At 33.9% G+C, this 18,642-nt stretch overlaps 2 protein-coding genes across 2 annotated transcripts in view; one reads left to right on the top strand and one right to left on the bottom strand.

Moving 5' to 3' along the window:
- The window catches only part of LOC144442029 (trafficking protein particle complex subunit 14-like), a 28,681-nt gene that overhangs the window by 5,100 nt on the left and 4,939 nt on the right, over positions 1-18,642 (bottom strand). The window contains exons 2-4 of the mRNA XM_078131300.1: positions 14,557-14,779; positions 4,338-4,424; positions 1,972-2,092 (exon numbers count right to left, since the gene is read on the bottom strand). Of these exons, the coding sequence (XP_077987426.1) occupies positions 1,972-2,092; positions 4,338-4,424; positions 14,557-14,779 (431 nt within the window). The remainder of the gene's footprint in view (positions 1-1,971; positions 2,093-4,337; positions 4,425-14,556; positions 14,780-18,642) is intronic.
- LOC144442519 (glycerophosphodiester phosphodiesterase domain-containing protein 5-like) overlaps positions 5,491-18,642 on the top strand; it is a 42,670-nt gene continuing 29,518 nt past the window's right edge. The window contains exon 1 of the mRNA XM_078131886.1: positions 5,491-5,517. The gene's annotated coding sequence lies outside the window, so the exon portion shown is untranslated. The remainder of the gene's footprint in view (positions 5,518-18,642) is intronic.

Below are 18,642 nucleotides of genomic sequence, written 5' to 3'. Positions count from 1 at the left end.
AGGTATAACTTCAGTTAAACTAGTAAGTCACACTTTTCTGTTTGTTTCTTTAAATTTCTGCAGTATAATATGGTTAAATGACTCATATGAATGAAATAGAACAATTTCAAAGATAATTCCTGTAACTATGTTATTTTACTTTCATACAGACTAACAGTGAACAAAATGTTAATTCCTGTAACTACCGTAATTCCTCGGGTAAGTGCCCTGGGCGGTTTCAAGTCCCCCAAACCCCAAAGTTGGGGTTGGGTGGTTTCCCGCGTACCCTATTTTCGCTGTGACCAAAACAATGCCTCATACATACTATGAGTGTTGCAAATGTGCAGTCTAAATACACTGATCAATTATATTACTTTACTTTCAGACAGACAAATGAACAAATGTTCAACGCTTCTCTATATTCTATAAATCTATTGTCCATTCAACAAGCCATCAAAAGATGCACATATGGTGTGCAATATGGTTTAGACTGTTCCACTGTAAACATCACTATATGAGTTTTATTGTTAGGAACTCTGCTGATACAGTGTGTATCATTATGTGCACAGAATCTAAGCTAAATTATAAATACCAGTGTTGCAGCCAGCCTTTTCAAAGAGTGGGACACAGTGTCCCGAAACTTTCATTTTTCTGGGTCATCATACAATTTTTTGGGGACATTACAAAAAAAAAGCGCCAATAGCGTTGTAGCACAACTGTACAGTTTTTCAAAACATTTACCCACATGCTGAACCATGCTAGATATTTGTTGAATGATTATGCAGTTGCCTATCCAACCCTGTTGTTATCTATGCAATATACACGATCATTTGGCTGTTGCTATAGGCGTGGTCATGTTTGTAAACATATTTGCATACAGTTTTAGTGTGGGTCATCTATGACCCGTCACTTCCAAAATTGTGGGTCAGGTCCAAATAATGTGTGTCAAATGACCCAAAAACCCCCTCTGGCTGCAACACTGAAATACCATACTGGCATGTACATATTCCTCTTTCCATCACAGACATTCACTTTAAAAGGATAAAATTTCCACACTAACGGAGGTCAGCTTTTTTTGCATGACTGTCTTTATTTTCAGAAATTTAAGATGAAATATATAATCTTAAAAAAGCTATTTCAATTCTGACTTTGTTCTGGTGCAAATGCAGCAAATAAACATTTACAAAAATAATATCATGATAGCCAAATGCATTCTGAAATATTCTTCAGTTCTTATACATTTTCTTGAAAATACAGTATTATGAAATGTTTGTCTAATTTCTGATGTCACTTGTACACCTCCAGTAGCTCAAACTATTATATAAAACACAATGACCTTTTAAGTCGAATTGAAATCTTTACATTGATCTATGGACTGGTAAAATATATTTTGGCAATAAAAATAACAAGATGTGTGCAGAAAACAAACAATGTAATAAAAATATACATTTCTGCTGTTTTGGTTGAGGATGCAAACTGAAGCAGGTATGAATCTATGTACATGTATGAATAAAATAACTTTTGCAAAAGTAAAATTTATCTTTTATTCATTAATGTTTTAAAATGATGGTGGTATGTAAGATGAAATATACATCAATTCTTCATGACTTTTACAATGTTGCCATTAACCCTTTCATGACTAGAGACGACATTGGAATAAATAGAAACTTGATTGTAAGAACATTTTCTAAAATTTAAGAATATTACTTCATTGGGAAGTAATATTTCTTGAATTCTGATCTAAAATAAAGTTGATCTTTTTCCAAAAATTACAGAGAAACAAGAATTTTTGTTCAAAAATTTTGGCGTGAAAGTTTCTAGTCCTGAAAGGGTTAAAACTATGGCACAAGTAACAGAAATCTATGCAAGTGTTATCAGATTTCTCACCTGTTATGGGGTTCTATACCAGAATCAGGCTAGATACAAAAATTTAAGTGTTACTCTTCTATACTAGAATTCTTAAGTTTCTCAAAACACTGTACTTATACTTACTCTTTGTTGACAAAGTTATTGTTATGAGCACCATCAGGACTAGGAGGTAAGAAGTTTTCATTATGATTTGGCAGTACTTGTAGCTTATGCAATGTTAGAGAATCTCTGTAATAATTGGATACTGTGGAAAGGAAATAAACACAAATTATCACCACAATTATGAAAAGTTTACTAAGAAATGTATTAATTTAATAATCTATTCAGATATGCAGTGTTGGCCATAGAATATTTACATGAGAAGGCCCAGAAACAGGTATCACTCTCTCAACAGTAAGGCCTAACAAAAAAAAAATTGTGTGGTTCCGATTATGCTCAATTTTAGAATAGGTAGGTAGATTCAATGACATAGGTAGATTTTATATATATATATATATATATATATATATATATATATATATATATATATATATATATATATATATATATATATATATATATATATATATATATATATATATATATATATATATATATATATATATATATATATATATATATATATATATATATATATATATATTTTCCATATGTGAGTGTCTAGTTCAGGTAGTTATGTTTTCCATTGTTTTCCATATGGTCTCTGTGTTATTGGTTTCTTATCAGATGTACAACCATTACAGATTGGAAGAACAGTTTTATATTGTCTTTTTAAGTTGATGTCAGTTTCCACATCCACTGCTTCTTGTGAGACTTCACATTAGTCGCCATTTTATTATTTTTTTCTCAAATATGTAAAAAAAACTTTTAGGGTCGGTCTGAAAAACTAGGTGGGGTCAGGTAACCGGAACCAAACAATTTTTTTTAGGTCTAACCGTAGTTGCTAGTTGGAAAAAAAAGGAAGGAAAAAATGGTCTTGTGGTTGTTGTACATCATTTCTTTATAAAATGTTAGAATATGATTTATATTAAATCAAGTGGGTGCTAAGAGTAACAAGACTGCTTAGCAACCTTCTTGCAACAATGAGGAGTTTGACGTGAATGTTACAATGCATAATCCTACAGACATGTACATTTGTGCATATTTATAAGTTTGTCTATTGTACAAAGACATTTTCACACCTCAACGACTCTGAGATGATCTTGCCGGAATGTATATATACCACAAACATTTCCATACAAAGATGTCTTCTTGCTCTCGTAAATAAGTTCATAAGTATGGCTGAAATAATCATATAATTTCATTGAACTGTACTAAGCTGTTTCTTTTTCTTAGAGACAATCACATAATGTCACACAAGTTTTGAACGAACGTCGTTCACAAGTGCGACATCACACGGTTATATATGAAGTAAACCAAGATCAAAAGTGTAGCAGTCACATGACTACGATTGATGCAATTTAAAATTACAATGGTAAACATGAAGTTCCAACTTTATGAACCTGTTTATTGAAATGATGGTAAACACATCAAAATACTACAATAAACCCAGTACTGTTATCGCAGTATCTTAAATCAGAAATAAATCTTTATCACCTTATCAACATCTCAGTAGTAAATACAGAACTTGTTATCATCAAAGGCGTGAAAGTTTTCGAAATTTGGTTAGAAATGTGAAAATGAAGTTCAGCAACCGCACTGACACCAGCCCCCCCCCCCCCCCCCAACCACTAACAAAGTTTGTTTGTTACGCTTGTGTGACATTTTGCAGTCGTCCCTTACCTATCTTCGAATTTACCAGTCATTTGATGTACATTAGCAGATTGTGGTCAGTGACAAAAGGTGTTATATATTTTTAAGAGCTTACATGTACATGAAGACAGCTGGAAATACCATGTGGTTATATGGAAATGCTATTTATGTATCTGTATTATTTCTGTCCAAACATTGTCATCTAGTATATACATTTCACTGGCAACGTCTTCTAGGACAGGACATTTAGCAGTACATGGACAGGAACCAATGTTTATATTGTCTATTTAAAGATTCAGGGCAGAAAGAAGAATGTGCTGGGATGCTATATTTGGCAGCAATGATTTTCACTGGTTTGTAATGGCTGTATGGAAATGGCAATGATTTTGGGAGGGAAATTACAGAATAATTATAATGACTTTGGAATGTGCTGGTAACTGAGTAATTCTTGCCATGCCCCTCTCTTTGTCAATACATTTCAATTCTGCTTTATTTTTATTTTTATTTATTTTTATTTATTTTTATTTTTTTTTATTTTTTTTTATTTTTTTTTTATTTTTTTTTTTGGGGGGGGATCTGCAAATAAGGCCATAGTCTGTAAAACATGTATGTGATTTTGTTGTTTACCTTAGGGTGAAAGCCTTTTGTTTGCCGGATACATGATAGATGGAATAAAAAACACAATCATGTAACAGGTTGTCTGGGTTTAAAGGGCAACCATAAATAGAAAATCTCACCTCGTATTAGCACGTACTGTTTGCCAGCCACTGGTAGATGCCTACACATCACACATGGTGGTGATAGTAGATTCATGGTAGCGTTGACTGCAAGGACAAATAAAGAATTTATAAATTATAATATATTATTGCAATATAAAATGTACATAAGTCACATACAAGGTGTTTCATGGTAATATCGAAAAGCAGAGTCAACATATTCCTGTATATATGTTTACTGCAAAGAAAGAAAATTTACTTGTCAGTACAAAGTGAAAATGTTAATAAAACTCATTCAGTGCTTTAGTTACAGCAAAAAGGTAAAATCAACCTAGGATGTTGGACAGCCATTTTCCATGGTTCTCTACCAGTAATACAGTACATTGTATATATGCAGCAGATGGAAAACAGTTTTGTCAGATTCCCCACTCATTGTTAGTATTATACTATACCATGGTTGTAAAACCTAAACATTTAGCAAATGATGCACACGAATCAATGATCAAAACTATGCAAGTTCCACACCTGTATCTAATATTAATGAGGCTCTATGATAACAAAACAACTGATGATACATTGCTACTCTGTAATAACCTTGCTAGATCAGTCACCAGGCATCTCAAATTTAAAGAAAATTAAAAATATATAAACAATCATGCACTTATTGAAGATATAACTTTACACATTCCATCCGTGTTCTCACTCAAAGCTCAAATTTGCTGTAGCTTTCACCAGGCATATGAAACAAACAATTTAAGCAAGGCATCACAAACTTTGGAAACAGTGTTTGCTCCACATATGTACTGTACCTCACTCGTAGACCTCATTGATAAAGAGTCAACTGATGAAACACTGATAATTCAGTTGATATTTATTGACATGCATGTATTAGATTTGTTGAACTATGGTACATGGAATACTAATCATGTGCGATATATGCAAATATCTAATAAGTGAGTGAATCATCGTTAAAAAAAGAAAATCCTGGTACATGATCTGAACAACAACCAAAATAAAACAAACTGAAAGCTGTAACTTGTTATGACTTATCTCAAAATAGACTAGACTGACATGCACAGAGTGAACTTATCTCAAAATAGACTAGACTGACACATGCACAGAGTGAACTTTCTAATATCGCATATAATATATATATAAATATGTAAGTGAAATGAACTGATGTAATGCAGAACAGTTGATGGTAAGTATTTTAAGCCGTCATTCTGCTCTCTAACTATAATTATACCATATCCATAATGCGATCAGTTACCTGTATAACATATGAAAGTCTGATGTTGTTGCCAATAACTCTATATGGAATTTGATCAGAGCAGTTGATGTCAATTTCTTTGCGCCATGATTCTATCATGTGACTAAACCATCAGTAACCAGTATAAAATAACAACAGAATGTCAGATGTTAAAGACAATAGTCTGTCGTGACAAACTACCTTGCAAGAACTGATGCATGACAGAACAGCTGATCATGATTACAAATGTGCATTATGCCATGATTCTCTTGTCTATTAGTATTAGCTAACTATCGGCTACCAGTATGACGCATCATGTCTAGGAATAGGACAATACCCTGTCCTGACAATTATCGGCTTCATGATTGTTAGCCATGTGAGCACGTACATGTACATGTGTGTATGCAGTTAGTTATAAGCATGCCTTCCCTTGAGGGTTTTTAGATACATGTGAGCTGAATTCATCAGGGTCCCGCATGACAAATGAAAAAGGACAGGTTTTACATTTCAGACAATCATACTGAACATTTTTAGATCTTCACTGAAGATATTTTCATTTTTATCTGACTCCAATAAATACATGTACAAATGTACATTACAAATTCTGATTATTTCAAAGGAAAACAATTTGGTTTCATAATCATACCATTCGCATATGTATATGTAGATTAATAATAAATTCTTTTCCGCAATAACACATAATTCTAAATGTTTGTACATTTAGAAATACGCCCAGTGTCTCGATCTGTTAAAGAAGAGTGTATACTTATAATGATACAAACATATACCAAACTTTTCCGAAATTGATTTCTTAAAGCATAATACAAGACAAAAGATGTTTTAGTCAATGATGTTCTTTAAGTAAGAACACACCATCTGTTACTTTTATGTCCCATCACTGAATGTACAAAAATATTTCAATTTCTTCAAATACCTGTCAATAAACTTCAAAACTTTCTATTTGTCTTCACTGTTTGGTTACTGATTTGTTAGTCACATGATAGAATTTAATATTTCATCAAACCACAAACAAGTTTAGCAATCATAGCACATGTAACATTCAAATTTAACAAGTAAACACAAGTCAATCTAGTAAGGACCTAGACTCTCTCACAGTCCTTAGAGCTTCGCATCGCTAATAAAAGGGTTGTTTTGTATGCACTGATATCTACTGCATAATTGTATGCGAATATTTTCGCATTGTGCGTCCTCATCAACCACATAGGGCTAACCATTTGTTGACATGTAACTGCGATGCCCCGGGGCTTCGCGATAACATGGAACATGGCAGTTACACATCCACGAATGGTTAGCTCTATGTTGTTGATGAGAATGCACAGTACTATAAGAATATTCAAATACAATTATGTAGTTGATATCGGTACATACAAAACAACTCTTTTTGCGATGCAAAGCTCTGCGGACTGTCAGAGAGTCTATAGTATACAATTATATAGTTGATATCGGTACATACAAAACAACCCTTTTTGCGATGCAAAGCTCTGAGGACTGTCAGAGAGTCTATAGTATACAATTATATAGTTGATATCGGTACATACAAAACAACCCTTTTTGTGATGCGAAGCTCCAAGGAATGTCAGAGAGTCTAGTATACAATTATGTAGTTGATATCGGTACATACAAAACAACCCTTTTTGCGATGCGAAGCTCCAAGGACTGTCAGAGAGTCTAGTATATAATTATGTAGTTGATGTCGGTACATACAAAACAAAAACAACCCTTTTTGCAATGCGAAGCTCCGACGATTGTCAGAGAGTCTAGTAAGGACCATATGGCAGAAAACAAACAGTATAAATTACTCATAATCAATATTTTAGTACTTGTAAATGTCTAATGAAGGAAGCATTATTTGTAAACAATGGAGGGATTTGTCAATTTTTTTGAATATGTGAGTTAAACTATAGACTCTACATAGACTCGTGTGGGGTCTATGCACTGTCACCAGTATACTTGTCTCTGTCATAGTCTGTTTACAAGGAGCACTGGCTCAACTCAACAATTACAGTGGTTCAAATTTGGCATTCACGTTGAACAAAATTTGCAATTCACTTCTGTACATTAGCCTGATTAGGTTGCTGAGGAGAACAGCAAATCTGAACCAATTACATGCTTGTAATCATAGACAAGCTAATGCCAGCATCTTTCATTTACAAAACCTGCAAAACAAGACCTGGCTGTACAAAAATTAACATATTTGAAAATCGTTCCAGCATAACAGTTAAATCATTTTAATTGTGAAGAGGGTAACTCAGGAACACCAACAATGCAAACCTTTCCATCTGGTATTTGCTGAAGTTCACATAAGTTGTAACATACAAAATATCTGATGATATTCCAGATTCACAAACTCTTGAAATAATGACATACATGTACAATACTGTTAATAGTGTTATAATTTTATATATATTCATACATAATATTCCACACATAATATTCCACACATAATATGCCATACATAATATTCCATACATAATATTCCACACACAATATTCAATACATAATATTCGACACATAATATTCCATACATAATATTCCGTACATAATATTCCACACATAATATTCCATACATAATATTCCACACATAATATTCCATACATGATATTCCACACATAATATTTCATACATAATATTCCACACATAATATTCCATACATAATATTCCATACATAATATTCCACACATGATATTCCACACATAATATTCCATACACAATATTCCACACATAATATTCCATACATAATATTCCACACATAATATTCCACACATTATATGTTAAAGATAGGTATGTTGAAAAGATTGGAGAAAGATTTTTCATCAGTCTGACAGAAGGAATTATCTGTGTTAAATTAACAAGTATCTTACGACATCGTTAAAAATTAAACGAGTTAAAATCAAATGATCAAAATCATCCAGGTGAGCTGATGAATTTCCGAAATATATCAAATTACAGAGTGAGTCAAACACATAAAACCAAATAAAAAAAGTTGTTTTGTTCCGGTTACCCAGCCCTAAACTATTTTTTAAAGTATTTTTGAGAAAAATACATAATAAAATCGCGAAAATCGTGAAGTCTCGCAAGAAATACTAGTGGATGCGGAAACTGGCATCAACTTAAAAAGACAATATAAAACTATTCATCCAATCTGTAATTTCTGTACATCTGACAGTGATAGGAAGAAATAAACAACACAGAGACCATATTGAAAACAATGGAAAACCTGAACTAGACACTCACACATGCAAAAAAATATATGATAAAATAAAATAAAGAATCCACCTACACCACCTACTTTAAAATTGAATGTAATTGGAACTACACAATTTTTTTTTTACGCCTAACTACATTAACAGACTCTTGAAAAATCATCAAGTAGATATTTCAAATGTGAAAGTCAGCATTGGTCAAGTGGTGACAGTTCACATTGGTAACATTATAGTAAACATGATTTACCTGATTTCCTATGTCACACCATTATTTTGGTGGGCAATCTCAGTAAAATGTCTCGGGATCTTAAAAGTTAAAGAGTCATAACTACCTTCTATACCCTTCACAAAACAAGTCATACCATAATCAACAAATGAAGCAATGAACAAATAAAACCAACGGTAAATATTGAAACATTTCCTACCTAGATATTCCCAGCTCATTGTATTAGATATCTGTGGCACGACTTTTGTATGTATACGGAACACGCGACACAACTTTGTATGCACTCTTAAACCGAAGAGTAAATAGTAAAATGACAGACTTAACTGGCCTTCACATCATTATAAGCACCACAGTGATGAGCTGACACAATGGCTTCTACCACTTCATCTATATTGAGCCATTGTAATAGGATTACAAATGGCAAAGAGAGGCAACATGTGTTTCCTTTTCAAACGGTGTTTAGACTGAACAGATTACTGTGTAGCGCACGCTCAAACACATTGGTATCCATTCAGGGGGGATATGGGCGTGAATAATTCATATCACTATTTTTAAAAGACAAAGTCTCAAAGTTCTGGCTATTGTTGGCTGCCCCTATTTCAGGAATTTAGCGGGCAGTCAATGGAATGCTTGCCCTTTGGTATCAAGAAGTTAACACAAATGTACTGGTACTGATCATTACTACTCCACCTTATGGCTTCATCCGGGTTCCCCTATCCTTATAATCCTAGCAGTGTACCAACTACCCTTATATTTGTAATCTAGTTCCTATACGACGCGTTACAATTACTATGATCATCTCTACTCACGTATAGGGAAAGTCGTTATTCAAGCACACAAAAAAGTGAGCAACCCCAGACTGCGTTCATAATATATTAATGTGATAACGTTATCGTGTCCCCATGTGTTTGTGTTAGTTTCAAACTGGAAAGGTGGAGTTCCGTTAATGACCAATTTTCTAAAGGAACAAACCAATTTGCAACTGCCTGTCAATTTGCGATGGATTACTTCTAATGGACTACTTCTAACATGCGTTGTTTACTCTTCGCCCAGCAGGAGAAGCACAGATTTTTGTGCTAGAAAAACGAATTTTACTACATGAGTGGAGATGATCGTAGTAATCGTAACGCGTTGTATAGGAACTAGACTATTATATTTGTGGTTGATGTATATATACAGTCATTCATTTTCTGTGTAGGAGTAAAGCTCAATATCAATGTGTTACAAGGAACAAAGTGAAGGCAGTCAGTGGTTTATTCATATATGGATCTATGTACATTCACTGTACATCATGTAGTATGCATACAACAGTCCTATCAATACTTATAGAATTTGAATTTTGAGATGCACATATAAATTTATAATGCATCCTGTATTCTGTACTTTTGATCACTTTGTTTACCTAATTCAAACACCTTTGGTGCAAACATTTTGTGGCTATCACACCAATCAGTCCTATGTCTTTGACTTCACAGTAATTTACAGACAAAAAAATTAAGTTACCATCATAGCTTTAGCACTTCCTGATCCTTTAGTTCAGTTGTGCTAACAAAAATGAAGGTAATGGTTCAGGATAACAATGGTTTCGTATCAGTTAGCTAAAATGTCTACGTCACTGCGCTGTAACTGTACCAGCTCTCATCTACTATGACAGCTAGCGTAGTACAGCACCAGCAATGTAGACATTCTAGCTAACGGATCGCAAACCATTTTTATCCTGAACTCACCCCTTATACTAGCGACTACAGCATTCTGCACCATACCCTACGTATACTGCCCTCTACAGTCCTGTTGTAATAACACTATCAGTTAATCAATCAAATGTGGTACACAGATGTAATGTTTGATCTGATGTTCTGAGAATCAAATGAAACCATTTATCTCTACGCATACATACATTTTTTCTCAATTGAATCCAGTTCCTGCAAAACTGACATACATCTCTCTATTCACAGATGAGATCAGTTTTGTAGATATTTTGCGGTGTATGCCTTTACATTGATGAATGATTACACAGTCTCTTTATAGATTTTCCCTACTGTTATCTAAATTTCATTACGAATTTGATTATATTTTGATTATGGTATGTTATTCTAATGTAATTGATTCCTTTGAGAAGTACTGCAACTATCTCAAGACTAATCAAGATTCACAGCTAGGATACACAACCCTTTGGAACCTGATATTCCATAACATTCTTTGATTCATGCCACAAAATTACTTCATTATCAAACACTACGAATGTATTGTATCCCCATAACATATTCATACCCAGTGCTATTTTTCTTTAGCAGACCTCAGTATTATACTGTGTTAAACATGAATGTTTAGCATAGGGATATATTACTGCTCTTCTCAGATTATCACCAGATTTTGAGTAGAACCTTTATTAATTACACATTGATACACTGTTAATCTTCTGTGTTTTCTTTCTATTTACATGCATTGCTATATTCATAATAATCAGTATATTTATATCTTATTCTTACATGTGTCACATATTATACTATCAGATTTTGTTTATTGCTTACTTATATTTGATGCACGATGATGGTGAACTATATTCCTGAAATATTTTCAAACACGAGATTATAAATTTTTTTCTTATAAAATGTATCATTATGTCCAAATTACGATATGGCTTTGAATTATTATCAATTTTCACCTAAACATTCAAGCTACATCCTTCAATTAACAGAAACATTACTACAAAACATCTGTTTCTTTATTATCTCAATGTCACACGTTTGGTAAAAATCGATATACAATTTGTATGTTGTGAATGAATTTTGCAGACATCATGATCTGTTAATGTTGTGTTGTTCTTAAACTCTGCCTAGGTTTAGTTGTCCTGTTTTACAACCCTTATCCACAAATTGAAAACAAATATTCAGACTACACAAACTAACATCAGCTGTGACATATGACATTAAATGACCATACTACAGCGTTATACAGCCTACCAGCAATGTTGATAAAAACTAAAACAAACCCAATACAATAATACAGGGAAGTTTCTCCCATCTTTCTGGCATATTTATTGCAAATTATAACTTTATTGTATTTTTATCTCTATACTTTATAATCGTTTACACAGTAAAAGTCAGCTACATCACTGCCTATCTGGAAATATATACATTTTTTGTTTTTATAAGTTTAAAAATACAAACATCATATTATCAAAAGTTGATATATGACGGTATCAGAGATCCGTACAACAATGTTATAGCTTACCAACAATATTGACAATGGCAAACACTCCGCCAAACAATGATATTCAGGTTTAATTTTATTGTAATAAATTCATAAGACTTTCTGTTACGGTATTTTAACCTTTACATTTCAATCTTTTATATATAATATATCCTAAAATTTCCCTACCTGGATATATGTTTTGTTCATGCATGTGTAGAAGTTTCATTATACCATGCACGAGCCATGTTGAACAAAAAATTGGGAATATATACTCTGGTCATTCTATGCCACAACAACGTGCATCTATGTCTCGACAATGGGTGTCTACATCACTGGTTCTGCTGTGTTCGAAATGTCAATCTAAACGTTCAAAATTACCATTTAATACTTTCCCACTTTTTCTTTGATATTACTGATGCTGATAATTATGTTATTCTCCAATATTTTTCTTCATTCAGCTGGAAAATACTTGCGACCTAAGGGTGTCACTACGTCACTACTCATCTGGCAACTCGTTAGTGACAAAGTCCCTACTGGTCACTCGCATTTTCCTTGGCTGACTGAAGAAAAATATTGGGGAATAACATCTAAAAATGTGTGTACTGAGCTTTAGGTGAATCAACACTGCTTAGAGACAGTGAAATAAATATTATCATTAGTCGAATTAACTGTATAAAGCTGCTGGTACATGTGTACCTATATATAACTAGTACACTGCAATAATGTATTCTATCGTACCTTAGAATTTAATTTGTCTGGCTTAATTACAAATGTACCATGCAAAATTCACTAATTAGTCCTATAAATACATCAAGTTCTTTGTTTCCTTGAGAAAGACAATAGGTGATGTCTAGCATGCCCTTCTGTTTTTTTAACCAATCACCTTACCCTGTTATATTTAGACTGCTTGATGAGCATGGTTGATACAGTACCCTTATACCCTTATGTATAACTGAAACTTCAATTTCATCATATTTGTTATCCCTAACTGATGAATAATACCGAGTTTTTCACTTGTATTGATAATTAATTAAACAATTATCCAGGTTGGTGGATTGACCTGTCCTTATCTTATCAACAAACAGACTTCTGTGATGACAAACATTTAGGAGGTTGCTTGATATTAAGACTGTTTCATGGAATAAGTTCTCACCTGAATCAAATCCTAAAGTAATGGGGTTTTGCTGTTTGGAATCAACTGAAATTAGTAATCAAGAGATTACAGATGTTAGCTGTCAGACGTTCTAACTCAGCACTGCCTGTACTAAGCTTTATACGGCGATGATTATACATATAGTAATGAGAAAGATTAGTATATTGCCAGGCTTACATTAAAGTCCTGAAATAGACTCAGGCCCCAGTGGACACTAAGCTATACAATCTTCCATGTACAATCAACCCAAATCAATTTTGGACTAGTTGGTGTAATGTACAACCAATAACCACATTCTGACTGACTCATAGCAGTTCAAGGATGTCTACGATGTGACAAAATTCTTATCACATCTTTTAACCATACTGATGTGAATTACAAAACATAAAAGTGCCTCATATGTACTCTAGTCTATCTGCTAGACCTCGGACGTTCTTTTGAAAAAATATGACACATGACCGAAACATCGCTATCGAGGATGGAACATCCAAGGTCTAGCAAATGTCATCAGGATATAAATAACTGCCAATCAGAGAACCGCATTAGCGACAAGCACAAACAGAGGACAATAGCTAAATTTTCATGCATATTCATCTTAAGGAGGGGTTTGTAAAAATAACCACCAATGCGTTAACTGAAATGTGTGAATGACAACCTCTACACACTCATCAAACACAATTACCATAAACCGATACGACATAGTAATGACGTAACATGTGTTTGTCAACATCTGCATGCAGAGATTGAATATATTAAAGTATATATGCATACATGGCCCAACCCACCGCTTAACGTAATCTCAATGGAATGTTCGGTCTGAAAATGACATTTGCTAGAAGGCCCTCACTGCGAACTTGGTTCACATATAGTATCGAAGGAAAGCCCGAACGTCTAGCAGCAAGACTATACGAACCCCATCTAGGCAAGAAATGTTTCAACATATGCTGAGAACTCTGTTGAACAGACACCCACAGGCATAGAGTCAGAGAGAGAGAGTAGAGATAAAGAGAGTAAAGAGAGAGAGAGAGAGAGAGAGAGAGAGAGAGAGAGAGAGAGACAGACAGACAGACAGACAGACAGACAGACAGACAGACAGACAGACAGAGACACACAGAGAGAGACAGACAGAGAAAGACAGAGAGAGACTGAGACAGACCGACAGACAGACAGACACACACACATATTCTACTTACCATTGCACTTGATTGCGGAGCTGCTGGCTTGAAGAATCTGCATTGGGTCTGTTTCCACAAACAAATTGAGGTATCCGTGGGTTTGAAGAGCTTTATCAGTATATTCCGGTGACCATATTGAAACAGTTATCTTTGCCTTGGTGGTTCTCATAGGTAGTTTATCTAAGGACACAGATATTGGGAAGATCACTTTATTTTCCTCTGCTGTGATTGGTTTGGTCAGCTAGAAAATGAACAAGACAAACAATTTACTATACATCATCAATATTGTATAGCTCTTAGGTCAACCGTACATGTATCTTGAGAGTTATGGCTCAACTCTACAACTTACAAAGATGTACTGTTAATAAATTTATTAGAGTACATTGCTGATTTATCAGACGTAAATGGGTACAATAAACAGCTTGAATCGTCAACTAGCTTTGCACCTTTTTTTTTCAAGAAGTTTGGTTGGAATTATCTTTAATTGACATTGTATCAGTTGAATATTAAGTGTACATGCAAGATTTCCAAATGCTTTTTACAAAATGTATAGTATGCTAATTACCAAATACTATGCCAAGACGAATTGAAGTTTTTTGCTAGACTGTCACTATCAAATTGTATTTCAAGTATAAATAATCAAATATCACATATTTACAGCCATTTTTTGTATTTGTTTATTGCAAATTATTTTACTTTAGAATTGTTGAGGAATTAGAACAAATTAATACAATGTATTTTGGAATGAATACATGCATTTTCAGTTTCATTATAAACTCTACAAAAGTTGACAAAGAGCTACATGTATAGTTTTACTTAAATCATCTACCAGTGAGTTATTAAAAACCAAGAAATTAAATCATATTTTATATTCATTCCACATATCCATTTCAGTACTCCTAAAATAAATTATCTTATCTAGTATTTTTTTTTAATTCTCTTGAGATTCTACTCTTGCATAATATTAATATGTATTGTTCACAAGATATTATTCAATTCCTCATGCACTATTCACAAAGTAATCTCATACATCATTCTGTCTCAGTTTGAGAGTCGGGATACTATATCTTCATTTCATTTCATTTCCCAATGGTAAAACATGTAAAGAAAGTAGATTGTGAAAATGTTCTGCACATTTCAGTGTTTAGTGTAAGTTTTGAATTGCTTTAATCATGATAGTAACTGCATGGCTTTTACCAAAACTCTTAAGCCATGATACAGTGTGTGTGTGTGTGTGTGTGTGTGTGTGTGTGTGTGTGTGTGTGTGTGTGTGTGTGTGTGTGTTTGTGCGTGTGTGTGTGTGTGTGTTTGTGCGTGTGTGTGTGTGTGTGTGTGTGTTTGTGCGTGTGTGTGTGTATGTGTGTGTGTGTGTGTTTGTGCGTGTGTGTGTATGTGTGTGTTTGTGCGTGTGTTTGTGCATGTGTCTGTGTGTCTGTGTGTTTGTGCATGTGTTCTAGTGTGTTTGTGTGTGTGTGTGTCTGTGTGTGCGTGTGTATGTGTGCACGTGTGTGTGTGCGTGCGTGTTTGTACATGTTTGTGTTGTGTGTTTGTGCGTGTTTGTGTGTCTGTGCATGTTTGTGTGTGTGTGTGTGTTTGTGTATGTGTGTGTGTGTGTGTGTGTGTGTGTGTGTGTGTGTGTGTGTGTGTGTGTGTGTGTGTGTGTGTGTGTCTGTTGTACATGTCTCAAATTTCTCATCAATACACTTATACAGTACCTGGAGATTGCCAATAAACAAAAGTGAAAATGAAACAAGATTGAAATGCCAACAACAAATTTAAAATCTGCTTTACCACATCACTCCCTTCCAGGATCCTACCTCCTAAAATTTCACGACTTGACCCCACTTTATGCAAGTAGAGTTTTCAAGATATCTTTGTACAGTTAATGGCATACATCTTGAAGAAGTTGATGAGGAAAACAAGTATGTGGCTGTGGATGACTTACTTACTATCATTGAACAAGCTTCAAATAAGCATGTGTACAAAATTGTAATCTTGTGTTTCCCAACTTTTAGATCTTTAGTTTACAAATACCAGTTTAGAGTACAAATACCCTCCTGGTACAAAGAGGATTTAATAAGTTTTCTACAGATGTAAATATTCAATCAGAGAAAATATATCAAACTTCAGTACTATTGAAAGCTATATACTAAATTCAAGTATCACACATTTTTTACATTTACAGTTACTACTTCTGATCTCAAGTTGATCACTATAGCCCTGCCTTCTGGCCTATTTCAGTACCTGTAGGACAAATATATCTCGAGTATACAATTTCAACGTGGGAGGTAGGCTGTTTACGGGAAAACAACACAGCTGTACCGAACTCCATCAGTATATGTCTATCTTTCCACAATATCATTACAGCCACATCTATCATGTATTCATCTACAGCAATATATTTGTCTTTGTAGAATATCAGAATCTAGATGTCTACTCACATGATGATTGAAGACAGAAATCACAATTTTAACGAGCACCGAATGACGTCCTATATTATCTGCGACGACTGTGTGTCAAAGATTAATTCAGTTCACCACTGTTACGAACCTTCAGTTTACTGGTACATGTATCGTGACTCCACAACAAACAGCAGCCACAACAACTCAACTAAACAGCAGAGAGCTGGTTCACTAACCCTTAACTTTCACTAAATGACCTGTTAGGTCACTACAGCCTTACTGAAGCAATCATCATTTGTGGTACACTAATAATACATGTGATATCACACAGTAAACAGATATTAAGTGCATTTTGAATTTAAAATAATATATTATGACTAAAGGCAATAACATAATACAAAGAAAAGAGAACTTTTCAACAGGGAAAACAAACAAGTTACTAAATGGGTGTTTGTACTTTTTAATTGTTTCTTGCTACTCTCCTTGTTCACATATTGACACAATTAAGTGGCTATTAATGTATCTTTTATTAACAAAATCTTAATGACTGTTGATTCATATCAATGTAGCAAGAAGTTTTAATTTCAAAAACTAATTAGACAAACTTAATAACCAGTATGGCAATAGGTATGACAATAGCCAGTATGACAATAGCCAGCATGACAATAGCCACGAGATAGTCTATTTACTCTATTTATTTTTGTTTATTTTTGAAAAATACATATCTTAAACCTTATTTGTAGAGTTATTTTTTTTTGTGTAAATTGTCATGTATAAATGTGACAAAGTCATGACATGCACATTTGTTCACATTTGTTTTTCATTTTTCACAACATATTTGCAAACCAGAGTCAGACCATATTTTTCTTCTGTGACACATCGCCTCTCATTGACAGTGTGTCTTGGATGGTGCCACAAAGAAAGAGTCTGTTGTGGTTTAGGACAATGTTTAACTTCTACTGAACATCTTTCTAAAGAACATAAAATAAACTCTAAAGAAGGGTTCGTTTAGCCTAATTATATTAATGGCCAAATTTGATCCATTCATAAGAATGAGGTAAATGCTACCTTGCTTTACATACATAGAGTCAAAAGTGATCTTCTTGATAGAGTGAATGAAAATGGAATTTCTTGCTCTGAGTCACCTGTGAAGGCAGTCAACCCATTGCAAAACAGTTTGTTCTTCACTTTGCTGGCTGACAGATTTATACTGGCCAGGCTAAATCATTGATCTCAAGACAAATTTACAAATTTATATTGTAGGCTTGGATGTATGGACATCTTATAAGTTAGTTATAAATGTGCCAGTCAAGAAGTCAGTGTCTAACATACATCCTAGTGTCCGAATTACTTTGATTAGCAAAATTCACCTTGAAACTTCTCCATGTGTAAATCAAAGTGCTCAGTTTGAACTTTGCATGTACTGAACCTTTTGATGCTTTTATTGATCTTTATAACACATCCTTTTTGATAGTCTTCAGTGACCCACTTAGATCACATCACATGATATGGATGATTGCCCCATAGTGACCTCAATTTCGCATATAAGGGAACTGGTCACACTCTATTTTCCCTACGCTAATATTCATGTACCTGTAACATGGAAATTTTATCCAGGATTTGCTTCAACTATGGAAAGTACATGTGCCTAAGAATGTGATGTGCTATAAAATACTTATTGCCTGGCCTTATGGGGGGGGGG

The sequence above is a fragment of the Glandiceps talaboti genome, chromosome 11 (assembly GCF_964340395.1).
Source record: "Glandiceps talaboti chromosome 11, keGlaTala1.1, whole genome shotgun sequence".
NCBI lineage: Eukaryota > Metazoa > Hemichordata > Enteropneusta > Spengelidae > Glandiceps > Glandiceps talaboti.
The sequence above is the reverse complement of the archived record's forward strand: the minus strand, read 5'-3'. Positions and strand labels throughout refer to the sequence as shown.